The 21309-nt window shown below is 40.7% G+C and overlaps 2 protein-coding genes and 2 pseudogenes across 3 annotated transcripts; 3 read left to right on the top strand and 1 right to left on the bottom strand.

Moving 5' to 3' along the window:
• The first annotated feature begins 1202 nt into the window (after positions 1-1202).
• LOC149045099 (uncharacterized) lies at positions 1203-2643 on the top strand. The gene is made up of 2 exons (XM_089206587.1): positions 1203-1748; positions 2162-2643. The coding sequence occupies exons 1-2, from the start codon at positions 1548-1550 to the stop codon at positions 2489-2491; spliced, it is 531 nt and encodes a 176-aa protein (XP_089062713.1). The 5' UTR covers positions 1203-1547; the 3' UTR covers positions 2492-2643.
• Positions 2644-3714: 1071 nt separating this feature from the next.
• LOC149045098 (uncharacterized) lies at positions 3715-4581 on the bottom strand. Its single transcript, XM_089205848.1, has 2 exons — positions 4275-4581; positions 3715-4142 (listed from the first exon to the last, which is right to left on the bottom strand). Exons 1-2 carry the CDS (start codon positions 4579-4581, stop codon positions 3715-3717), a joined length of 735 nt encoding a protein of 244 aa, XP_089061974.1.
• Positions 4582-13327: 8746 nt separating this feature from the next.
• LOC113671209 (uncharacterized) lies at positions 13328-14406 on the top strand (annotated as a pseudogene).
• A 131-nt stretch (positions 14407-14537) lies between these two features.
• Positions 14538-16084, top strand: LOC149045097 (uncharacterized; annotated as a pseudogene). The gene is made up of 2 exons (XR_016186514.1): positions 14538-14681; positions 15035-16084. The product of XR_016186514.1 is annotated as an uncharacterized LOC149045097 (transcript).
• The last annotated feature ends 5225 nt before the right edge of the window (positions 16085-21309 follow it).

The following is a 21309-nucleotide window of genomic DNA, read 5'->3' as shown; positions in this document are numbered from 1 at the left end:
AAGAACTTTTCCAGATGCTGCTGACATTGCCTGATTTCATGGCGCGCGGGAGACTGGCACTACCGGATTTTTGCGGACTTTTTCCAGATTCAAAATGGCTGCAAGCAATCCAAAAACTCATCTAAAATGTGGATCAAAATTGTCTACTTTTGAGGCAATCAAACTCAAATAAAAAAAAATGTGATATATCACCAGAAAACTTGCCATCACTTGGCAAAGAAAGTTTGAAGCAACATTGTAAGGAATTGAGGCTAAAGGTCACCGGGGAAAAGCAAGAACTTGTTGAAAGGTTGGCTCCTCTAGGGAAATCTGCTGAACTATTCCAGAAGAAAGTACTTCGCATTAGTCAAACTTATAAATTCTCCACCTCACTTGAAGCCTCGGAAGTTCCTCCTCCATCGGCAAATTGGAAAATAATAGGAAGAAATGAAGATTCTAACGTCCCTGTGGTTAACGAAAATACTATTCGAGACTACCAAAAAGCCAAATACGCAGGTAAAAAAGGTCAGTACCGAAAGGCGCACCTTATGTTTTCTTCGAGGCGAATAACGTCTGTGAAAATGATGGAAAGCAATTCTAAACGCTCATTTGTAAAAGCAAACATCCTCAAATCCTACACAGGAAGTATTTCCCGTCCTGTAACCATAATGTTTGTTGGTAATACACCTACCCAAGCATATTGTCCTTGTGCAGTGGGGAAAAGTGGATTGTGCTGTCATGCAATCGCCTTGCTGATGCAGTTGAATTATTTTAGAGAACATAAGAAGCTGTTTCTTCATATGACTTGCACAGAAAAATTACAAAAATGGCACCTGAAAGGACCTGCATGTAATAGAACAATAAAGTCAGCATCACAGATCAAGCTGAAGTATTTGAGAAATCTCAGAGGAGCAAGAAGGGATATAAAAAAAAGAAGAAAGAAGAAAAAAATTGTAGAGCAAAATAAGGAAAGAAGTGATTTCAGTGATTGGTATAAACGTGATGTGATTGAAATAGAAAGGAAAATCATGGAGAATATTGCAAAAAAGAAATCAGTTGAAAACCATGTTTATTCAGTGTTGTCCAGATACAAGAAGAAATCTGGCTTGTTTTTACATTTAAGATATAAAACAGAGTATGAAAGAAGGGAGAAAGGACGAGATCATGACAAAGAAGTATTAAAACCAAGATTTCAGGCAGGTACTGAGTCAATTTAGAGGCCACAGATATCAACTGAGTCAAAGGATGATTCATGCAGCAGCAGCCCATCTGACCAGTCATTCCAGAATGAAAAGATTATCATTCCTTTATTGAAAAAGCAGAATTATTTGGAAGTTGAGCAGTGTTCTAATGAATGGAGAGCACTAAGAGTTGGGACTATCACTGCAAGCAAGGTTCCATCTCTCCTAGGATTTAATGGTGTGAAAGAGTTTGACAATGGATGGTTTACAATAAAGAACAGAATTGATGAACATGTTTTAAATCCAAAAAGGAGTAAATTACCAAATTTTATTAGAGGCAAGCAACAGGAACAAAATGCAATACAACAATTTCAAAATGACAGTAAAATGGGTGTCTCTCAGTGTGGGTACTTCAAACATCCTTCTGATAGCAGATTTGGAGCTAGTCCTGATGGAGTGAGCACTGGGCGGCAGCAGTTTTTGGTTGAAATAAAAACCCGATCCCTTCCTAATAACACCCAGCTAGAAAAACTAAACGAAGAGGAAAAAAACAAGAAAATGGAGATTGCATTGAAACCATTGCCACATGTAAGACGATGGATTATTACATTATTGAATATTTCACCAACATATCAATAATTAATCTCCCAAGTTAACCATAAATGCTGAAAGTCAATACTTTATTGACTGACAGTACTCAATACAAGCATTGCTATCACAGTAGGTCTTCCTCCTTCCACCCTTATCCACACCCACAAATATTTTTGAACCCATTAACATACATTGTAGCTCAATAGACATCTTTACCTTCTTTATTTGTTAGGCCCACTTCAGACCACGTAGTGCCACTTCTGGGAGTTGATTCTTGTATTTGTAAATATTTTAACAAAAGAACAAATCGCAAGGGAATGACGTGATCTGAAATAGGCAATTTGCATACTAAGTTGAAAACAGTGAGAAAATATCACAGGATTCAATTTTTATATTATTATATATTACAGATCACAGGAGCTCACTTGTGCCAGTGTCACCTTCAGATGGAGTGCACACAAACAGACCTGACCTATTTAATGTCATATGTTCCTGAGACAAAAGTTGCTACCTATTTCCCTGTTCAAAAAAATCACATTTTATGTGAGATCATGATGGAAATATTAATACATATATATGAAAACAAATCTTTCCAAGATCCCTGGGCACATTTTGAGCATCCACATCTTAAAAAGTTGGGTAATCAGCTGGTGGGCTCAGTGCCAAGTTTTGAAAATACCCGCCACTTCAGATCCTGGGTTAATTCTGTAGCAAAGTCAACACCATGCATTTCTTTTTAAGCTACAATTACTAACTGTACTACAGAAATGATTAACTTTTAGCACAACTAAATAATATACTGTTCAGGCTACAGAAAGTTCTTGTTGTGTTTAAAACAAGGTACAACATTTATATTTCACAACAGAAAGTGTGTATGAAATAAAGATATACTGTAAAACTAACATTTCTCATTCATTTATTAGTGTAAGAAAGCAAACACTATATCTGTGAGACAATTCTATTTAATTAACTTGAGACATTCATATGAAAATGTCAAGTCTTTCATCTTCCCTTTAAATTGTGTAATCTGCTTGCTTAAACTGTCATTTTTTTCAGTGAGGTCTTTCACTTGCTGAGACAGTCTGTTCGCCTCTTCGGTTTTGTTCTCTAGCTTTTCTTTGAGCTCTTGTAATTCTTTTTGCATTATGTCAAATTTAGATTCCTCTGAATTAAAGTCAAGTGAACAGGATGAACGTATGAGTTTCCTTCTCTTGGTGTTTGTTTGCTTAGTCGTACTCAGAGAACGTTTTGCAGCAGCAATTTTACTTTGTGGTGTCACTTTCTTTGTTGTTTGTTTATTCACGTAGTCCGGGTGGCAAGCTCTATCTGGGAGATCATCTAAGTTGTCTCTAAATCCTTTTGACCAGTGTACTGAACATATAAAATCGCGTTTGAAGTCAACTGCTTTGTTCATTAATACTTTATAATAAGCATGTTGTTTGTCTTTGCATTGAGCGAAGTCACTTAAACGATAGTATTGTAATCCCTCGAGTTTAGTTCGCCAGGAGTTTGTACACAGAGCTGCAGCACAGTTCCAATGTTCACGACCTTCTTTAGTCTCTTTTCCTTGCACATTTGTGTATTTAATTGAAGGCGGATCTTCCAGGTTTTTTCGTACGCCTTTGGGCCAATGTTGTGTACAAATCACTTGTCTCTTAAAATTGACTTCGTTTATGGTTTTCCCGAGGACAAACAAATAAGCTTCGACAACAGGTTTACTAGCTGAAGCAACTTTAGTTAAGGTGTAATATTCTCCTTCCGTTTTCCAGGACGCTTTACAGTATCGACTGGCACAACTCCAATGCCAAGAGGTCTTATGGCGGCGATTATCGACCGACATTTTGAATCAGGAATAGTACATGAATAAAGTCCGCAAAAATCCGGTAGTGCCAGTCTCCCGCGTGCCATGAAATTAGGCAATTACGAAGCTTACACAGTGATTGGCAGAATAGCCTCGCCTGGATCAGGTGCCATCAAAACTCACTGGTACTTCAGCTATTGCATTCTCATTGTTATCTTCCTCACCCATCTCTAGAAATGCAAGTTTTCTAGCTTCAGCTGTGTTCTTGGCCAGTTCTTTTCGGACGACATCAGTGTGGGCTTCTAAGAGAGCATCCTCATGTCTATACCATGTATCAATTGAAATACTGAAAGGCATATCTAACATTTCGCAGAGTTTGGCTATTCCTTCCCTTCCTAAACCCATTTCAAAGGCACCATAAACAACTCTCCGATGTAAATCTTTTCCTTGGATAGTATTCGGTAATGTGGCATCAGATTTGTGGTATCCATTAGCAAGTAGTTCTGACATTCCACATTCATCACACCTGGCATAGATGGAACTGCTCAAGTCAAATCTACTTGTACAGTCTTCTTCTAACTCAACATGGCCTAAAACAGCCAAAAAAAAATAAACAGTTAAGAAACTTCATAACATAGCTATTAAGTTGAGCAGATTGTAGCTAGAAAGATAGATACGTTACTTACAGATTACACGTGTATGTGATAAAGCTCTAGACTCACCTGAAGAGCATGTAGAGTGTGAATGAATCCTGTTACAAAATTTCCTTAAGCTATCCATGCTAACAAGGCGATAACCATTTGCTGACTCGAAAGCGTTATAGGAATTCTCGTCTGAGAGGCTTTCGGTCTCAGAGACTCGAATCTTTCTGGAAGATGCAGGCACAGCTGGTGGTGGAATTAGCTCGCTGACCACATCGTCTTCATCGACGAAAGTAACTCCTACTGTTGGCCGTTTCTCTTTATTCTGGCGCTTAAAATCATGGACTGAAGTGCCTCTTGTTAGGTTCCAAGAGTTCGATGTCGTCATAGTAGTTACACAAAATGGCACATCAACCAATGCTAGGAGTAATAACTGATTTATTTCTCACAGTGAGTCATATTATATACAGGTTTTCAGATAGGCGTAATCAGAACGGAACGATAATCATTTTAAGCATTTACCACAAAGGAAATTTGCAGGTGGGCAGTAGCACGTTGTGATGTATTCTAATCAGGGGCAAGTGTTAAGTAACTTAAGTGTGGGTGCTCGGAATATCCGGGCATGTATTCTAACACCCCCTCTTGCTTGGACGTTGCGAGCATAACAATCTAACTACCTAGAATAAGGCCTGTGAACTTTTGTAACGTAACTTTAGTTACAGGTTTTGTGAAGATGTCTGCTACGTTATCTTGCGTTGCAACATATTCTAAATTTACATTTCCATTCAGTACTTCAGATCTAATAAAGTGGTACTTAATGTCGATATGTTTTGACCTCTGATGATTTACAGGGTTCTTAGCTAGATTGATCGCTCCTTGATTGTCAACTTTAATAAGTACGTTATCGATCACTACATTCATATCACTACATAACTGTTTGAGGAATTTCGCCTCTTGAACTGCGTTCGCTAGACTAATATACTCAGCTTCGCAAGTCGAAAGTGCAACAGTTGGCTGCATGCGACTTTTCCATGAAATTAAAGGGCCGTTTACAGATAGCTGAAAATTATACCCAGTAATGCTGCGCCTATCTTTTACAGACGCTCCCCAATCAGCATCACAAAATCCAACTAACTTCAATGCTGATCTTGATTTGCAAAATGTTAGGCCTTTTGCACGCGTGCCTTTTAAATACCTTAGCACGTGCTTGGCTATACTGAGGTCTGATTCAGTGGGGCAAGACATCTTCTGTGAAAGTTTAGTTACAACATAACACAAGTCAGGTCTAGTACCTGTCATAACGTAAATAAGACTACCAACAATTTCTCTGTATAATCTGGGATCGCTTAATGTGCGCGAATCCTCGCTTTCTTTTTCTATCCCTGGGGCACATGGGACCGATTTAGGTTTGCAGTCGGACATCTCAAATTTCTTTAAAATCTTATCGATGTATTGCGTCTGGTTTATTTCAATACTCTCTTCGCTGCATTTAAACTCTGTGCCTAAAAACCATGCAAGTGGGCCAAGGTCCTTCATTTTAAATTTATTACTCAAAGCGCCTTTTACCCGCTCTAGCAATGGTAAATTTGTTGCGGAAATAATTAGATCGTCGACCCAAACAATTATAATAACACGACCTTCTGTCTCGGAATTGTGAGTGTAAACACAGGAATCTGCGGCTGATTGAACAAATTTTTCTTCGCACAAAAAATTATGAAGCATGTTGTTCCAGTTTCGGCCACTCTGCTTAAGACCGTATAAGGACTTTTTCAATCTACAAACTAATTTTTCGCCATTTTCTCCGACTTCTTCAAAACCTTTTGGTTGTTGCATAAAAACTTCGCATTCACCGATTGGTGCATTAAGATAGGCTGATCTTACATCCATTTGATGAATGATCATGCCTGTTTGCACGGCTTGCTGCATAAGTAGTCGAACTGAACTCATCCGTGCGGTTGGAGCAAAGGTTTCGTGGTAGTCAATTCCAGCAGTTTGCGAATAACCCTTAGCTACATATCGAGCTTTGTGGGTCTCCCCACCGTCCGGGCCAACCTTCACTGCAAACACCCAGCGGCCACCGACAATTTTTCTACCTGCAGGTGGCGTGACTAATTCGAAAGTGTCATTGTCTCGAATTGCAGTCATTTCGTCGCTCATGGCCTTTTTCCATTTCAACCCCTCGATAGAGTTTATGGCTTCTTCGTAACTTGTCGGAATGTTTGAAACTCTATAACAGTAATCTACTGTGACGTTAATATCATCGTCTGAGTCAGTGTCTAAAGCATAGTCTTCTAAGTGTTGGGGTTTGTTACGGGTTCGTGGGGGGTAGCGTTTGTCATTTTCACCGTTATCAGATTTCTCACCAGGGCTCTGACTCTCTGTCTCAGTTGAGTTACTAGTCACTTCATCATGTTCCCCCTCTGTCAGTTTTGTCGGGTCAACAGCTGGTCGTAGAGCGTCCTCATCAAAATGTGGCGAGTTGTCAGTTCGGAAAAATTTTACACATCTTACCCGCTCAATTTTGTTTGATTCCGGGAAATACACTAGGTAAGATGGACTTTCCTTGTCATAGCCTACAAAGATACCTTTCTTGCTACGCGCTTCTAGCTTCTTTGCATTTTGAACATAAGCATAGCAAGTGGAGCCAAAAACTTGCATGTGGCTAATATCCGGTCTGTTGCCTACAAGCGCTTCGTAGGGAGTTTTGCCTAATCTCGCATTGAAACATCGATTTCTGATATGGGCGGAAGTCATTAGCGCGTATGTCCAAAATTGTTTTGGCAATTTTGATTCTAACAAAAGGCATCTGGCCATTTCAAAAAGACTGCGCCATGCCCGTTCCGCCGATCCATTTTGATGCGGTGAGTAGGGGCAGGATGTCTCGTGTTTTATGGTGTTTTCGCGCAATAATGATCGGAACGCTTTGTTCGAAAATTCGCCTCCGTTGTCGCTCCTAATGCGCTTTATCTTGCCATACGGGGCTGTGTCAGCCAGGAATTTCTTTGTGGCCTCTACTGTGTCACTTTTCTGCTTAAGAAAATAAACCATAATGATTCCAGTATAGTCATCCAGGAAACATAATGTATACTTGAAACCATCTCTGGCCTCCGGACTGATTGGACCAGCCAGATCACAGTGGACAAAATTTAATGCTGCTTTAGCTCTTTCATCGGGTTTCCGGTTCCGAAATTGACACATTTTACCTTGCGTGCAAACCGCACACTCGCATATTTTGTCATCCTTGATTCTCATGCTGTCAACAACATTAGATAATTTTCGTAAATCCTGAAAATTACAATGGCCCATAATTTTATGCCACTCCATCAAAGAGCTTGCATTGTTGTGGGAGGATGAAATGCTATTCAAATAGTACAACCGTCCCTTTTGCTCGATCTCGAACTTTGTGCCATCCGGTGCTTTGAAATATTTTTCTTTCCTGTTAAGATTTATGCTCGCCCCTCTTTCTACCGCCGCGGAAACAGAAAAAATATTCTGAGTGTAGGACGGGATATACAGAGCGTTGTTAAGGATAACATCATGCAAATTACCGTTAATGTCATATAACTTAACCTTAGCTTCTCCCCTCCCCAAAACTACGTTAGCCTTACTTCCATCGGCGAGCTCAACAACATGATCCTTTGCTTTAAAGTCTAAGTCAAACTTTAAAAACTTAGATTCCTCAGTTACTATATGACTAGTAGCTCCCGAATCGAAAAGTAAACTATTTTGCTGTTTCTTACCTAGACCACTTTGGTCTTTAACGGTGAAAGTAAAATAATGTTCAACGGAGTCCATGTTCTTTGATATTTCCCTCTTTCTTTGGGGTTCCGCGGCTGTTTTCGCTGCATCGGTCTTCCGTACTCGGCACTCTTTAGTGTTGTGGGACTTGGTCCGGCATTGTTGGCACCATTTATCCACTACTTTATGGGAGTAACAGTTTACAGTTTTGTGCCCCTTTTTGCCACATTTATAACAGTTGCCTTGGAACTTCGCTGGGAGCGCCTTGGACGCGTTAGCCAGCATAACACCGTCGTTTTCGCTACGGCAACATCGCTCGTTTTCCTCATGGCTTCGAAGGGCTGTCTTAAACTCAGCAAAGGTCATTTGCTTTTCTCTCTGCATAACTACAGTAGCAAAAGCCCTGTAGCTGCTAGGAAGACCTTTTAGTGCCATAGCTACCAGTAAGCTATCGCTGATCACCTCCCCCGCTGCCTTCAGAGCAGTTGCCGCGGTCTCCACCCTAATAATGTAGTCCGTGGTGGTCTCTCCGTCATTCATACGAAGCGAAGTCAGCTCTGTGTAGAGGGCAATGATTCTGGGCTTTCCTTTCCCTTGGTAGTGCTCTCGCAACACGCGCAAAGCTTTCCTCCCATCGTTGTTGGCTTCCCTTATGACGAGGGACAAGCTTCTGTCGTCCAAACACTGAACAAGTTCGGCGAAGGCATGCGCTTTCTTTTCAGCACTGGGGGCTGTCGTTTCGCTTTCTGGGGGAACGACCAAATTGTACAGCTTCTGAAGGCGCATGTATCCCAAAAACTTTACCTCCCATAGCTCGTATTTACTGTCATCCCCGTCAAACAGGAGTGTTCTCCTGGGCCCATAACCTGTTAGGTTCCAAGAGTTCGATGTCGTCATAGTAGTTACACAAAATGGCACATCAACCAATGCTAGGAGTAATAACTGATTTATTTCTCACAGTGAGTCATATTATATACAGGTTTTCAGATAGGCATAATCAGAACGGAACGATAATCATTTTAGGCATTTACCACAAAGGAAATTTGCAGGTGGGCAGTAGCACGTTGTGGTGTATTCTAATCAGGGGCAAGTGTTAAGTAACTTAAGTGTGGGTGCTCGGAATATCCGGGCATGTATTCTAACACCTCTGAAACCACTTTTTCGCTTTTTCGAAACATTTTTCCTTAAAACAGCCTGTTTGCGTCCTTCTTTTGGCATTGTAATTCGAAAATATTATGGAGCAATGCGAAAGTATTATGGAGCAATGCGGAGTTTTGGCCGAGAGCCGAATTGGCTTAGTAACCTTGCTTAGAACCGAAAAGATTGTACCTGTGGAACGGACTTTGGTCACACCAGACCGTAGGAACGTGTTTTAACAAGTTATAACGCATCGATAGCAAAAATAACGCAAAATTTGAAACCGTTGCTATGGAAACCGAAAAACAACAAAAAAACAAGGCTAAGAAAACCTCATTTTTTACTGACTCGCAAACTGGAAGTGGAAAAACTGACATCAAAACTTTAAACTAGACAGATTTGCCCAACTAAAGAGGCCATCAAAACATTTTCGAAAAAAATAAAGATTTTAAATTTTTTTTGACCAGAATGCCCCCTTAAAAGTTGTCTGATTTTATAGACAATCTCAAGCCAATAATATCATTAAATAAGTTAGCCCTCTCACTCCCAAGAGTGCCTATCTAGGTAAATACCCTAATTGCTTGTGGGGTTTGGGTATCATGATGCCTTTTGAAAGGCAAATTTGAGGTGCCATAGAACTATAGCAAAATAGTGAGTGAACCAGGCAATTTTAGACTGAGCAATGCAGAGAAACTTAATTCTTTAGAGATTGAAGTTTTCATTTAAGATAAGTAATATCTTTAATATGAGAAAATGAGTAGACAAAACAAACCTCAAAATCACACAAAACTGTTCTTCACACCATTTTGATTCAATGAACAAAAGCATATATGGTGTTTTACTAAGCATTTTCTTGATATAAGGTAGGTCAAACAAAAATGTTTTACAGAAATATTTACAGTGAAAATGATTAATTTGAAAAGAACACTGTATGTCTTCTAAAGTGTTTTTTTTAACTAAAGCAAAAGAGTGTTCATTGTTCAAGGCATTTGAATTTTGTGCCACGTCAGGCTTCAGTGTTGTGATTCTTGAAACAATCCAAGCAGAACCTCTTGCCACATGAATTATATCCCATCAGACTGAACTTTGTCTTTTTCCCTTCAAACATCTCTTACATCTTCCCTTATTTTTACAGGCCAATGTCTGGTCTGAATGGTTCCTCCTTGAAGGGCATGTTGCCGTGATGAGAGGTTGCTAATCAGCATCTTCTCCATTTGGAAGTGAAACTGAAGCTGTGTGAAGTTTGGATGGTTATCTGCAATTTGTGTCAAAATATGTGCATTCACAATGCTAACATCTAAACAAAACCATAACAGTTACTGCCACCATCTATTTGCCCTTTGAGATGTATCATAATACTGCTACATTTGATCACTATGCTTGACTTTCACCATGTATTGGTTGTAAAGCTTTACCACTGGCAGTGAAGAAACCTCAATGTATGTTCCATCCTTCTGCTTTCTGTGCATGGTTTGGTTTCCTTTAGCATCGCATTGGGTACTTATAAAAGCCACAGCTTTCTTGTCATTCCATACGGATGGGACAATGTTCCCTTTCCAACAAAAGACAGATGTGCCTCAGTGGAGCGCTTTCACTTAGGGCTTGTTGGCTTTCAAGTCTTTACGAAAGTGATTTCTTTTGGCACACGTAGTTCCGCAAATATAGGGTTTGTTGGACAGCAAATCTTCAGCCAATTGAACTGAAGTGAAAAAATTATCGCAAAAGATGTGATAATTTTTTTCCCTTTAGATCACTTAGAAGATTGCAAACAACATAACGTCCAAGACTGTGTTTAGGCTTACAAAACCATTTATCGCATTGGCTCTGACCCATACTTTAATGCCCCATTTCATGGGCTTCATGAGTAGATACTGCTGGAAGCCAAGTCTTCCTTTGTACTTGACCATTCCTTCATCAATTGAAATGAAGTTTGATGGCTGACACTCTTTGCAGAAAGTGCTGGCAAGTCTATCCAACAAAGGACGCATTTTGAATAGCTTATCATAAGCAGGGTCATCTTGTGGTAACATGTTTAAACAAAGATACTGTCGAATCTTCTCAAAGTGATTACTTGGCATTACTTTTTGAACGGTTGGAACACCAACAAAGTTGTCTTTCAAGTAGTACATTCTTGTTTCTGGCAAGGACTTGATGCCAAACGAAACATTAAATGTGAAGAATGCACGCATTTCTTCACATGTGGTTTTGTTTGAGTGCACTGTTCAGCATGATGGTTGGTTTCCTCCACAATTTTAGTGAACAGATCTTCTCACCAAAGAAGGAGAAAGAAATCCAAAACTGTTCCATCTTCTGGGGCTCATGAAGTTGGACTAGTGCATTTGAGAAATTCTTCAACATGAACAGGCAAGTTATCTATCGTCCAGTGTTTGTTGATATCTTTGTAGCTTTTGCTCTCGCTGCTGCTCCTGCTTTGCTCTCATAAAGTGAAATATCAGATTTATTTGCTTAATTGCTGTTGCAAAGCTCTTGCCCAGCTCTTGCCCTTTCTATGTAAATTGAAAAGAAAAATTGGTGTCAGGGTTTTTCTATTGGGTGAGTGAAAAAACAGGAAATAGTAGAGATAGGGGAAATTATTAACATCAGAAATGCCAAACTTCCATGTATACAAATTTGCTGTAAGAAAGCTCACCTTCTTTCACCACATTTTGCTCAATGACATCAGCTAATTTGAAAAACAAAATTTTATTCATGATAGTAATAAAAAATAACACTGTTTATTGATTTATAGTGACATTCCAAGGTTTTCTGTTACAGTCACAGATGCACAAGTCATAATGAAATGGAAAGGATATCTTGCTCACTGTGAAATTCATGAAAATGATAGTCAATAATTAAACATCAGTTGTTTAAAGCTGGGTTAAGATAACCCAGGGTTAGTGTGAAATTTTCTTTTAAAGCTTTCAGATCTGAAAGCTTTAAAAGAAAATTTAGTCAAATTTCTTTTTGTCTAGAATATGGCTCTTTGAAGCTCTCAAAAGAACACAGAAAGTTATCCCAAAAAGGCTTTTGAATAAAGGAATAAAGAAACCTAGAATAAAATTTAACCTTGGGTTAGTGCTTATTGGCCTTCGAACAACTGGGCCAAGGATAGCACTGTAAGATCAATTAAAATAATGAGCATAATTAGCATAATTAATGATTTCATGTAGCGAGAAAAGATGACGTTGTTATGAGTTATTTCTTATATGAAGTAATGGACCAAGTTTTTTCCACTGCCATATGGCCCAAGCACATAGCACATCAGTCATAAAAAGAAGTAGGAAAATGAGGATCCATAACTTAGGCCCGGTTCAAACGTCAAACTTTACATGTGCGGAACCTAATAATTAAGTTCGACCCATGTGAAGTTAGACGTATGAATCAATGGGGATCGACAGTTTTTTATTTGGGTCAATCTGCCGTTCTATTCGACTGAGCTTGTTGAATAGAACGGGAAAAGATCGACTTTGATTCATACGTCGATCTTTACATATGCCGAACCAAATGCATACATTATGCATACATTACGCATACATTAAATTAATAATTCTTTCCCACAATCCTGCTTGTTTTTACGTAGTTGCCATGCGCAGAAGACTAAATTTGAGAAAATGGCGGGTAAAGAAGAACAATATTGCTCCTCTTGTTTTAACAATATAAAATATACTTGTTTAAGATGCCAGGAATACTTTTGTATTCCCTGTTCTGTGTTCGAGAATGATGAAACTGTCAAGGGCTGGAAGGCGGGCACTTCAGTCGCACATTGTGAGCCATGTTTCTGAAAAGTTATGGAAGAGAGCGAAAAGGTCGCAGGTAAATATGATTCTGATGAATCCCACAAAGATTGAGATCTTGCAAAGCAGGAAGAACGGTCTTCTAAAAAAAGGAAATCCATCGAAGAAGATACAACGAAAAGGTCAGTATGAAAACAACACAACCACATGTTTAGTTTCAATTATGGAACCGAGATACTGATGATGCCATAATTTAATATTTCTACTGCCATGTTTGAGAGTTGTTATTGTTCTTGTGATCTTTAAGAACCTGTTTCCTATCAATAACAAACAAGCCAAGTAGTCAACTACAAAAGTTTGTGAAAGAATGTTAAAACAAATTTTGATGACATACTAGGACAGCACTGATGCCATTGTTTATTTAGTGGACAAGATAAAAATTTGTAGGACTTATCATCATGCTTATTTTGTGGCGGATGGCAATAATATAATGTATGTTATTGTTTTTCCATTGGTAGGAATAGAATGGCTACACCAGACAACGATGATGACGAGGTAGAAGTAGATGAAGAAGATGAAGAGGCTGAAGAGGGTGGAGACTTGGATACATCTCTCAAACTTTTCATGAAAAAAGCCAATGGACAAAAGAAAAAGAAACCAGGTCGAAAGCCAAGTGGTGTCCATGGGCACTTGATGATCTCATCGATATCATTGAGAATAACAGCTCATATAAAAAAAAACTTAATTTCACAAATACAAAGAATCAGAGAAATGGAGAGCTCTATGGAGAAATTTTGAAAGAAGTTAAAGGCAGAGCTTCTGCTAGAGTTGAACACTTGTATTTCTCTGTGAATCAATTGCGAAGCAAGTTCAAAAAATGTGTCTCTTTGTGTAAGCAGGCAGTTCTGACAGAAAAATCTGCAACTGGAATCAAACAATTTCAAGAAGATCAAGGATTATTCAAGTGGTTCACCACTCTCTTTGAAGTGGTGAAGACAAGGGAATCTTGCTAGCCCGATTTGGCACTAGAGCCCTTAGCTTCAATTTCACCTAGTGATTTGTCTGTGGAAATCTCGGATGACAGTGTCAAGGAAAAAGAACTATTTGTTCCAATAAAAACAAAAAGAAAGCAGTTGTCTAAAGAGAGACTGGATTTAGCAACAACAGAGGTATTGACCCTTGTAAGAGAGGCTGTTCAAAACGACCCCACCAAAGAACTGATATTCACGAAAGAAGAAATGGAAAAATCCCGAGAGCATGAGCTTAGATTGTTTCAGCTTTTGCTCAGCCGCAGACCTAATGCCAGCCTTAATAGCACACCTTATTCTGGAAATGAACACAACCCATACAGTGGAAATCTTGGCTATTACCCAAGCTTGCATAATGCCGCACAAGGTCCCGTAAGTCATCTAGGTCCGAGGATGTCTGAATAGTCATTTGGAGCCTCCTACCCTAACCCAAATGGGACTAGACGACAGGGACTATACTGGACTGTGATGTTCATTACTTTTTTGTACATTTGTCTAATGAAATTATTGCTCTGTCATTGTTGTTATTATAAATGTTTTAAAAAAAAGAAAGAAACATGTGAAATCAATAGTTAATGTTTTGCAGGAAGCTTGTGAATTAGGTTAGTTGAAGCATAGTTAGTAGAGGGGGGACTGGTTAGGAAACTCGGTAAACTTCAAAGGCTAAAACAATAGCGGCCTCTCAGATGTTGAACCGACCCGTCACGTGACACTGACCCTGCACACGGCAAAACAAGATGGCGGGCCAAAGGAGTGATCTTTATGTCTTTGGAGAAGACTTCGATGCTAGCATGGATATCCTGGAAGAAGACGAAGACTTAGATGGACAGTTTGAAAGCTTAGTAAGCGATGTGAGTATGGAATTACAAAAATATCTGCTTTTTCAGCTGCATCATAGTAAAATCTTATCCTATAAGTTGCTCATGAGGACGCTCGTGAGTTTGTGTCATGTTTATCCGTATTAATAATTCTATAGACATGGGTTCTTTCGAAATAAATGTTCTAGCAATGGAAGAGACTAAATGAACTCATGCTAGCCTATGTCTATGAACAGCTGTTGCGAAGCTTAGTTATTACAGCGTTGTTTGTAATGAATGTCTTAATATCCAAACGAACTCGTGATATTTCACATCAGGCAATGCTGTTTTATCTAAACACTGTACAGTAGCCTATCCTTATTTATTGTTTTCCTGTGCCATTGTAGGTTCAATCGACAGAAATTATATGTAGTGACTGTGGTAAAAAATACAAGTCCAGTGGAGGATACCAAAGACACAGAAATGCCAAACACAGTGATGAGCCCCAACCAGTGTCTCTGACACCGAGCATTCTTGCTGAAATTGTTAATGATGCCTTGCAAAAAGTTAAAGAAAACAAAGTATTCAGTGTTGACTTGCAGAAGGAATTTAAGCACTATAAATATAAACAGCCCAATGAAACTGAGGTATTTTGTGTGTTTAAAACACTGTATGATGGATACTTGAAAAATATAGACACTGAAAAGTTTTATGGAAAATATTATTCTCAGGTTCCATTGAAATCTACAACCTTTTTCAGAGGGTTATCCAGAAATGCAGCTACATTGCTAGCAATTAAAGTGGCCGACAACATGGTAGCACATGGCAAGCATGCAAAGTCATCTCCTGACAACAGCGTCCTTCCATCTAAAACAGTCTTATCAGACAAAGAGACAGCCGGGTTGCAGTATTTGGGAGGATACGTATTGCACAATCTTCACAAAAAGTGTGCAAAAATGTCTTCAAGTGAAAGTCAGCAGGCAATGGCTATACTCAAGGCTGGAAAATTGGAGGAGGGCTGTGATTCCCAAAAGCTGGTTTCCACACTGAGCCGCGGCGGTCTCTGGTCCATAGCAGAGCCTGCGCAAAAGATCTTTACCAGGTCTGAACATTATTTCAGACAGTCAACTTTAAAATCTGCTAGTAGTATGCAAATTGTGGACATAACTGGGATAGCTCAAAAGTCATTAACAGATAATGATGTGGTTGCAAACTACCAAACCATGGTCTCAAATGCTGAACTAGTTCCCACTAAAAATGTCAGTAAAGATGCCCTTGTACAGTATTGTAAATTTGTACATCAGGGTTCGCTCATTCTCTTTAGCCAAGGATATTATACAAGACTTCAAAATTAAAGCAAAGCAAGCTAAAAGCAAGGCTCTTCGGAAAGAAATCCAAAGAAGTTGTGACCAGCAAACTCAAGAGAGGCAAAACTAGAATAATTCATGAGGAATGTTTACTGTTATTTTCATGATGATGTGGTGTCTTTGACGTATTGACTGTACAACTCCGTTTTGTAACAACAACTTAATCTTTATTGTGTTTTATATCGTCTTACCACATGCTCTCTCCGCTACTATATCCCATAATAATAATGAACATACGGGACACTACATCTCCCCCTAAGTTATTAAAAAAAACAACCAAGTAATAAAGTACTCGAAAAGAAAGTTCAGAGTCTCTTATTTTCTTCTGAATAATTTTAAACTAGGTGCGTACATAATCTTGCATCCAGGAGGGCGCTCGCTTGGCACGCACAGGGCGCGAAGCAACTGAAGGTAAGGGGCTAGATACGGCTTCAGATGTATCTGTTGCTGATTGACTAGAACTGAGATTTGGCTCATCCTGTCGGGGTTGCGCTGGTTGCTCGGCTAGGCATGGCTGTGGATCTATTTCTGCTTTTTTAACAGTCCCAGGATCCATAAACTTTTTCGTATGAGCAATGTTGCGCATCTTATTGTTCCCGTTTGTGTCTTGTAAAATGACAGCATTTCCATCTTTACGAGTGACAATGTAAGGTTCTGGCTCATAGTTTGGTGAGAGCTTGTTTTCACGTGTCTGCTTTAACAGTACCTTGTCACCCTCCTTAATATTGCTGTGTTTGGCTCCTCGTGTTCTGTCTGCATACTCTTTCTGGCTGAGTTTTGCACGAGTGTCTCTCTCTCTCAACAACTGTTGCCAATATGCTTCAGTTGCACGGTCTTTGGAGAATTCGACTCGTGGAAGTTTGTCACGCAGTTTCCTCCCCATCAGTAGTTCTGCAGGTGATAATCCAGTAACAGTGTGTGGGGTAACTCTATATTGGAAGAGGAAGTTCTCAAGAGCCTTTTTCCAATCCTTTCCTTCGACGCGTGCAATTCGCACTATCTTCAAAATTGTTTCATTTGCGCGTTCTACCTCTCCGTTGCTCTGTGGCCAATAGGGTATGCCCTTCTTGTGGTCTATTCCCAGGTATTCTAGGAAGCCCTCAAATTCCTTTGACGCAAATGGTGGTCCGTTGTCACTGCGCAGAGTTTCTGGTAGTCCATGTGTTCTGAAAATAGCTTCCATGCTTTTTATCACATGTCGGGCATCTGTCTTCTTTAGGAGAATAGCCTCCAGCCAACGAGAATAATAGTCGACAGCAACTAAAAGGTGTTCACCGTTTGAGATTTCAAGAAGGTCCACTGAGATCTCCTGCCAGGGTCCATCAGGTAGACTGCTTGACCTCACAGGCTCTGGTTTTGATCTTGGTCCCACAAGTTGACAGGGGTGGCATGAACGTATGGCATCCTCCACCTGTTTGTCCATTTGTGGCCACCACACTTTTTCCCGCAACCTGGCTTTAGTACGGACCATGCCCTGATGACCTTCGTGTGCCAACATGATGGTTTGTTTCCACAGGCTCTGAGGCATTACAATGCGAGTCCCTCTCATCACTACTTGTCCTACTACCCACAGTTCTTCCTTAACTGCTTTGTAGGTGGTGCCTGACAATTGGGTCCAGTCACCAGTGATCACAGCTTTGTGCACTATCCGTAAAGTTGGATCATTTGCTGTGGCAGTCTCAACTTGCTTCGGCAACAAAGCGGCTGGTATTGCTGCACTTGCCACGCTGTATGCAAAATCTTCCGTCTTTCTGGTGTCGTCATCTTGAGTTGAGCCAATAGGCAGGCGGCTGAGGACGTCTGCCGGATTATCTTTGCCTGGTATGTGCGTCAGCGTGTATTGAAATTGCTGCAAGTATAGGAGCCACCTTTCTATCCGGGCGGATGGAGGCTTCGACTTTGTACCGAGTACTGTGACTAGCGGCTTATGGTCAGTGCGGACTTCGAATTTAATTCCATACAGGTACAGGTAAAACTTCTCGCAAGCCCATCTGACAGCTAGAGCTTCTCTTTCGAACTGGGAGTACCTTGTTTCGACGTTGCTAAGCTTCCGGCTAGCGTAATATATTGGCCTGTAGGTCCCGTCTCGTTGTTTTTGCTCCAGAACTGCTCCAACTCCAACAGGAGAAGCATCAGTTGTGAGCCGTGTTGTGGCACCTTGCCTGTGGTAGGCCATCACTGGTGCTCTGGTTAGCAGGCCCTTGATTTCTTGAAAGGCTTTTTTTTCTTTTGGACCCCAGTGCCACTTAACATCTTTGCCGGTTAGGTCCCACAATGGACTTGATATGGTTGCAAAGTTTGGGATGAACTTCGCACAAAACTGAACTGAACCGAGAAAGCTTCTTACTTCAGACTGGTTTTGGGGCGTTGGTGCTTTAACGATAGCTTCCACTCGTTCAGTGGAGACTTTTAATCCCTCGCCAGAGAGTACATCACCCATGTAAACCATGCTGCTAACACCAATTTCACATTTGTCATAATTCAAGGTGAGGTTTGATTCTTCCAGTTTACGCATGACCCTGTCTAAATTCTCATCATGTTCTTTGTCGTCTGCCCCTACGACTCGCAGGTCATCATGGAGATTGTAGGCACCCGGGCAGCATTTAATTACTTGCCACACGATCTGCTGGAATTTTTCTGTGGCCATGTTCACGCCAAAAAGCAGGCGTTTGTACCTGTATAAACCATCAGGCGCAGCAAATGTTGTGATATCCCGAGAGTCTGGATGTAGCTCAATTTGGTGGAAGGCCATATTTAGATCTAGCTTTGAGAAAACTTTGGCATAGGAGACTTCTTGGAGTGTCTCTTCAACTGTTGGTACTGGGTGCTTCTCCCGTACGATGGCCTGATTTGCTTGCCTCATATCAAGACATATCCTGATGTCACCATTAGGCTTCTCCACCACAACCAAGGGGTTCACCCAGCTGGTTGGTCCCTCCACCTTTTCAATGACATCAAGTTTGAGTAGTTCCTCTAGCTTTTCGGTGACCTTAGCTCTTCTACTAAAAGGGATTCTGCGTAGTGGCTGAGCGACTGGTTGAACACTCTCATCAATGTGGAGTTTTAGCTGATATCCTTTGAGCTTGCCGAGGCCTTGAAATACTTTTGGAAATTTGGACTTCAGAAGGGCTTTTCGGTCAAGACTGTTTGTGAGGCTTTCCATGCTATCAGATTTGACATCACAGCTATTAATGGACACGCCTACCCTTAACACGCCCAGCAACTCGGAGGCCTCGCGACCAAGTAGCGTCGCTGCCTTACCGCACATTACATAAAATTCAGTATACAGGGATTTGTGGGTCTGTGGTACTTGTACGTTAAAAAAGTATTTCCCTTTAAGCTGGAGAGGCTGTACAGAAGCATAAGCATAAACTCTCTTATTGCAGTCCAACAATCTAGCCTTGCCCCCCGATACAAAATTAAACATTTCCTCTGACATTAAATTACAGCTAGCACCAGAGTCTATAACAATGTTTACAAGCTTATCTTCAATCATGAGTTCCATGGTGTTCTCTCCATCCGTGCTCCCGGTGCTGAACACGTAGAAGTCATCACTGTTTACGCGCTCGTCTGCACTCGCGTCTTCGCACACGTTGTGTACATCACGTTGCTCCTTTGAATTTCCTCCTCTTCGTCCACGGCTAGGTTTTGTTCGTGGGTTTCCGCGACCACGACTTGAACTTTGGCTGGGGTCTCGTCCTTTATTCTGCTTGGAGTGGCAGCACACTTCAAAATGACCGATGTGCCCGCACTTTCCGCATTTGTGGTCACGTGAGCGACGGCATTCTTTCGCGAAATGACCCACTTTATCGCACCGCCAACATTTTCCCCCTTGTTTTGGATCACGGGACAAGCTGTTTACGTGGCTTTCGGGAATGAGGATAAGCGCTTCTTTGTCATGATACTGGCTAACGATTTCCATGAGTTTGCTGAGAGGCAGTGTTTCCTCATGGTACAATTTTGACTTGAGATTTTTGTCCTTCAGAAAAGAAATGGCGCGATCTCTCACCTGGTTGTCCCTTTCGCCCTCGTAGTCACAATGTTCTGCTAGTTTCTGCAGGCGAGTAATAAAATTGTTGACGGTTTCACCAGGTAATGGAGTAGCCGCTAAAAATATTTGTCTGGCCATTGGGGCGTTCTTTTTGAGCTTGAAGTGTTCTGAAAGGCAGTCCATAGCTTTTTTGTAATCTTTCGCTTCGCCTCGTGTTGTAGCAGGAATGGAATTATTGAAAACATCTCGGACTTTGGGGCCGGCTAGGTGAAGTAGTAGTGCTCTTTTTTGTGTGGGGTCGCTGATTCCAGAGGCAGTAACATAAAGCTCGAATTCTTCTTTCCAAGTTAACCATCTTTGGGCGAGTGTAGCTGGTTCGCCGACGGCGTCGAACGCAGATAATCCAGGTAATCCGCTTAAGCATACGGCCATCTGTGCGAGTTTTGTCCACTGTTTGAACTCGTTTCCACTTCAGCAGCCGTACGGCAAGTTGAATATCGTTTATCCTCGTCGCCAAATGTGGTGTCTTTGACGTATTGACTGTACAACTCCGTTTTGTAACAACAACTTAATCTTTATTGTGTTTTATATCGTCTTACCACATGCTCTCTCCGCTACTATATCCCATAATAATAATGAACATACGGGACACTACAGATGATATATCAGGTTATTGTACATATCAGTTGATAATTTAAGCAATATTATTAACTTCATTGTAATTTTCAACCCAAACTGCTCTTTCATTTTGCTGGATGTTTCACAGGTTGGTTTTGCCCTTCTTTGCTTAAGAAAAAAAATGTAAAATTTTCTACTGTTTTGCAATTCTTCATAACAGGACGAAGACTTAGCAGCCAGTGACAAACAAAAACGTATTAACATCGGGTGATATCTGACACCAGTTGCACTGCTTTTCAATAATTTTTTCTGTTGCTGCCAGAAAAGATTCATGAATGGTGTCATACCAGACGCACAGTCGCCAATTATGGAAGTGAGATCATTGCTTAGCTCATGATCAACCAGGACTGAAAAATTTTTTATTTCCTGCTTCATTTTCTCCAACTGGTGCTCAAGCTCAGAACATTTCAGCCTTTGCATCTGCAATGTAAGCTTGAGTCTTTCAGGTGCTGTGTTAGCCACAGGTGCTTTGAGGTGTGCTGGTTCGGACAGCCTCCTTTGCTTTGCTTTTACTTTGAGATCACTGGCATGTGAATAGTCCATGCAAGCATCGCAGTGCTGAGATGCTGGGTTGCAGAGTAGACTACAATCAGCTGTTCGCCAGAACTGTTTCTTAGGGAAAGAGTCAAAACCACCCTCATCGTCA

This window comes from Pocillopora damicornis, chromosome 5 (genome assembly GCF_964200805.1).
Source record: "Pocillopora damicornis chromosome 5, jaPocDami1.2, whole genome shotgun sequence".
Lineage (NCBI taxonomy): Eukaryota > Metazoa > Cnidaria > Anthozoa > Scleractinia > Pocilloporidae > Pocillopora > Pocillopora damicornis.
The sequence above is the reverse complement of the archived record's forward strand: the minus strand, read 5'-3'. Positions and strand labels throughout refer to the sequence as shown.

Excerpts from the sequence above, each read along its gene's own strand:
- LOC149045099 (XM_089206587.1), top strand. The coding sequence starts at position 1,548 with ATGGGTGTCTCTCAGTGTGGGTACTTCAAACATCCTTCTGATAGCAGA. Across the intron at positions 1,749-2,161 it reads CATTGAAACCATTGCCACAT|ATCACAGGAGCTCACTTGTG; the intron begins GTAAGACGATGG and ends TATATATTACAG.
- LOC149045098 (XM_089205848.1), bottom strand. The coding sequence starts at position 4,581 with ATGACGACATCGAACTCTTGGAACCTAACAAGAGGCACTTCAGTCCAT. Across the intron at positions 4,143-4,274 it reads ACACTCTACATGCTCTTCAG|GCCATGTTGAGTTAGAAGAA; the intron begins GTGAGTCTAGAG and ends TGGCTGTTTTAG.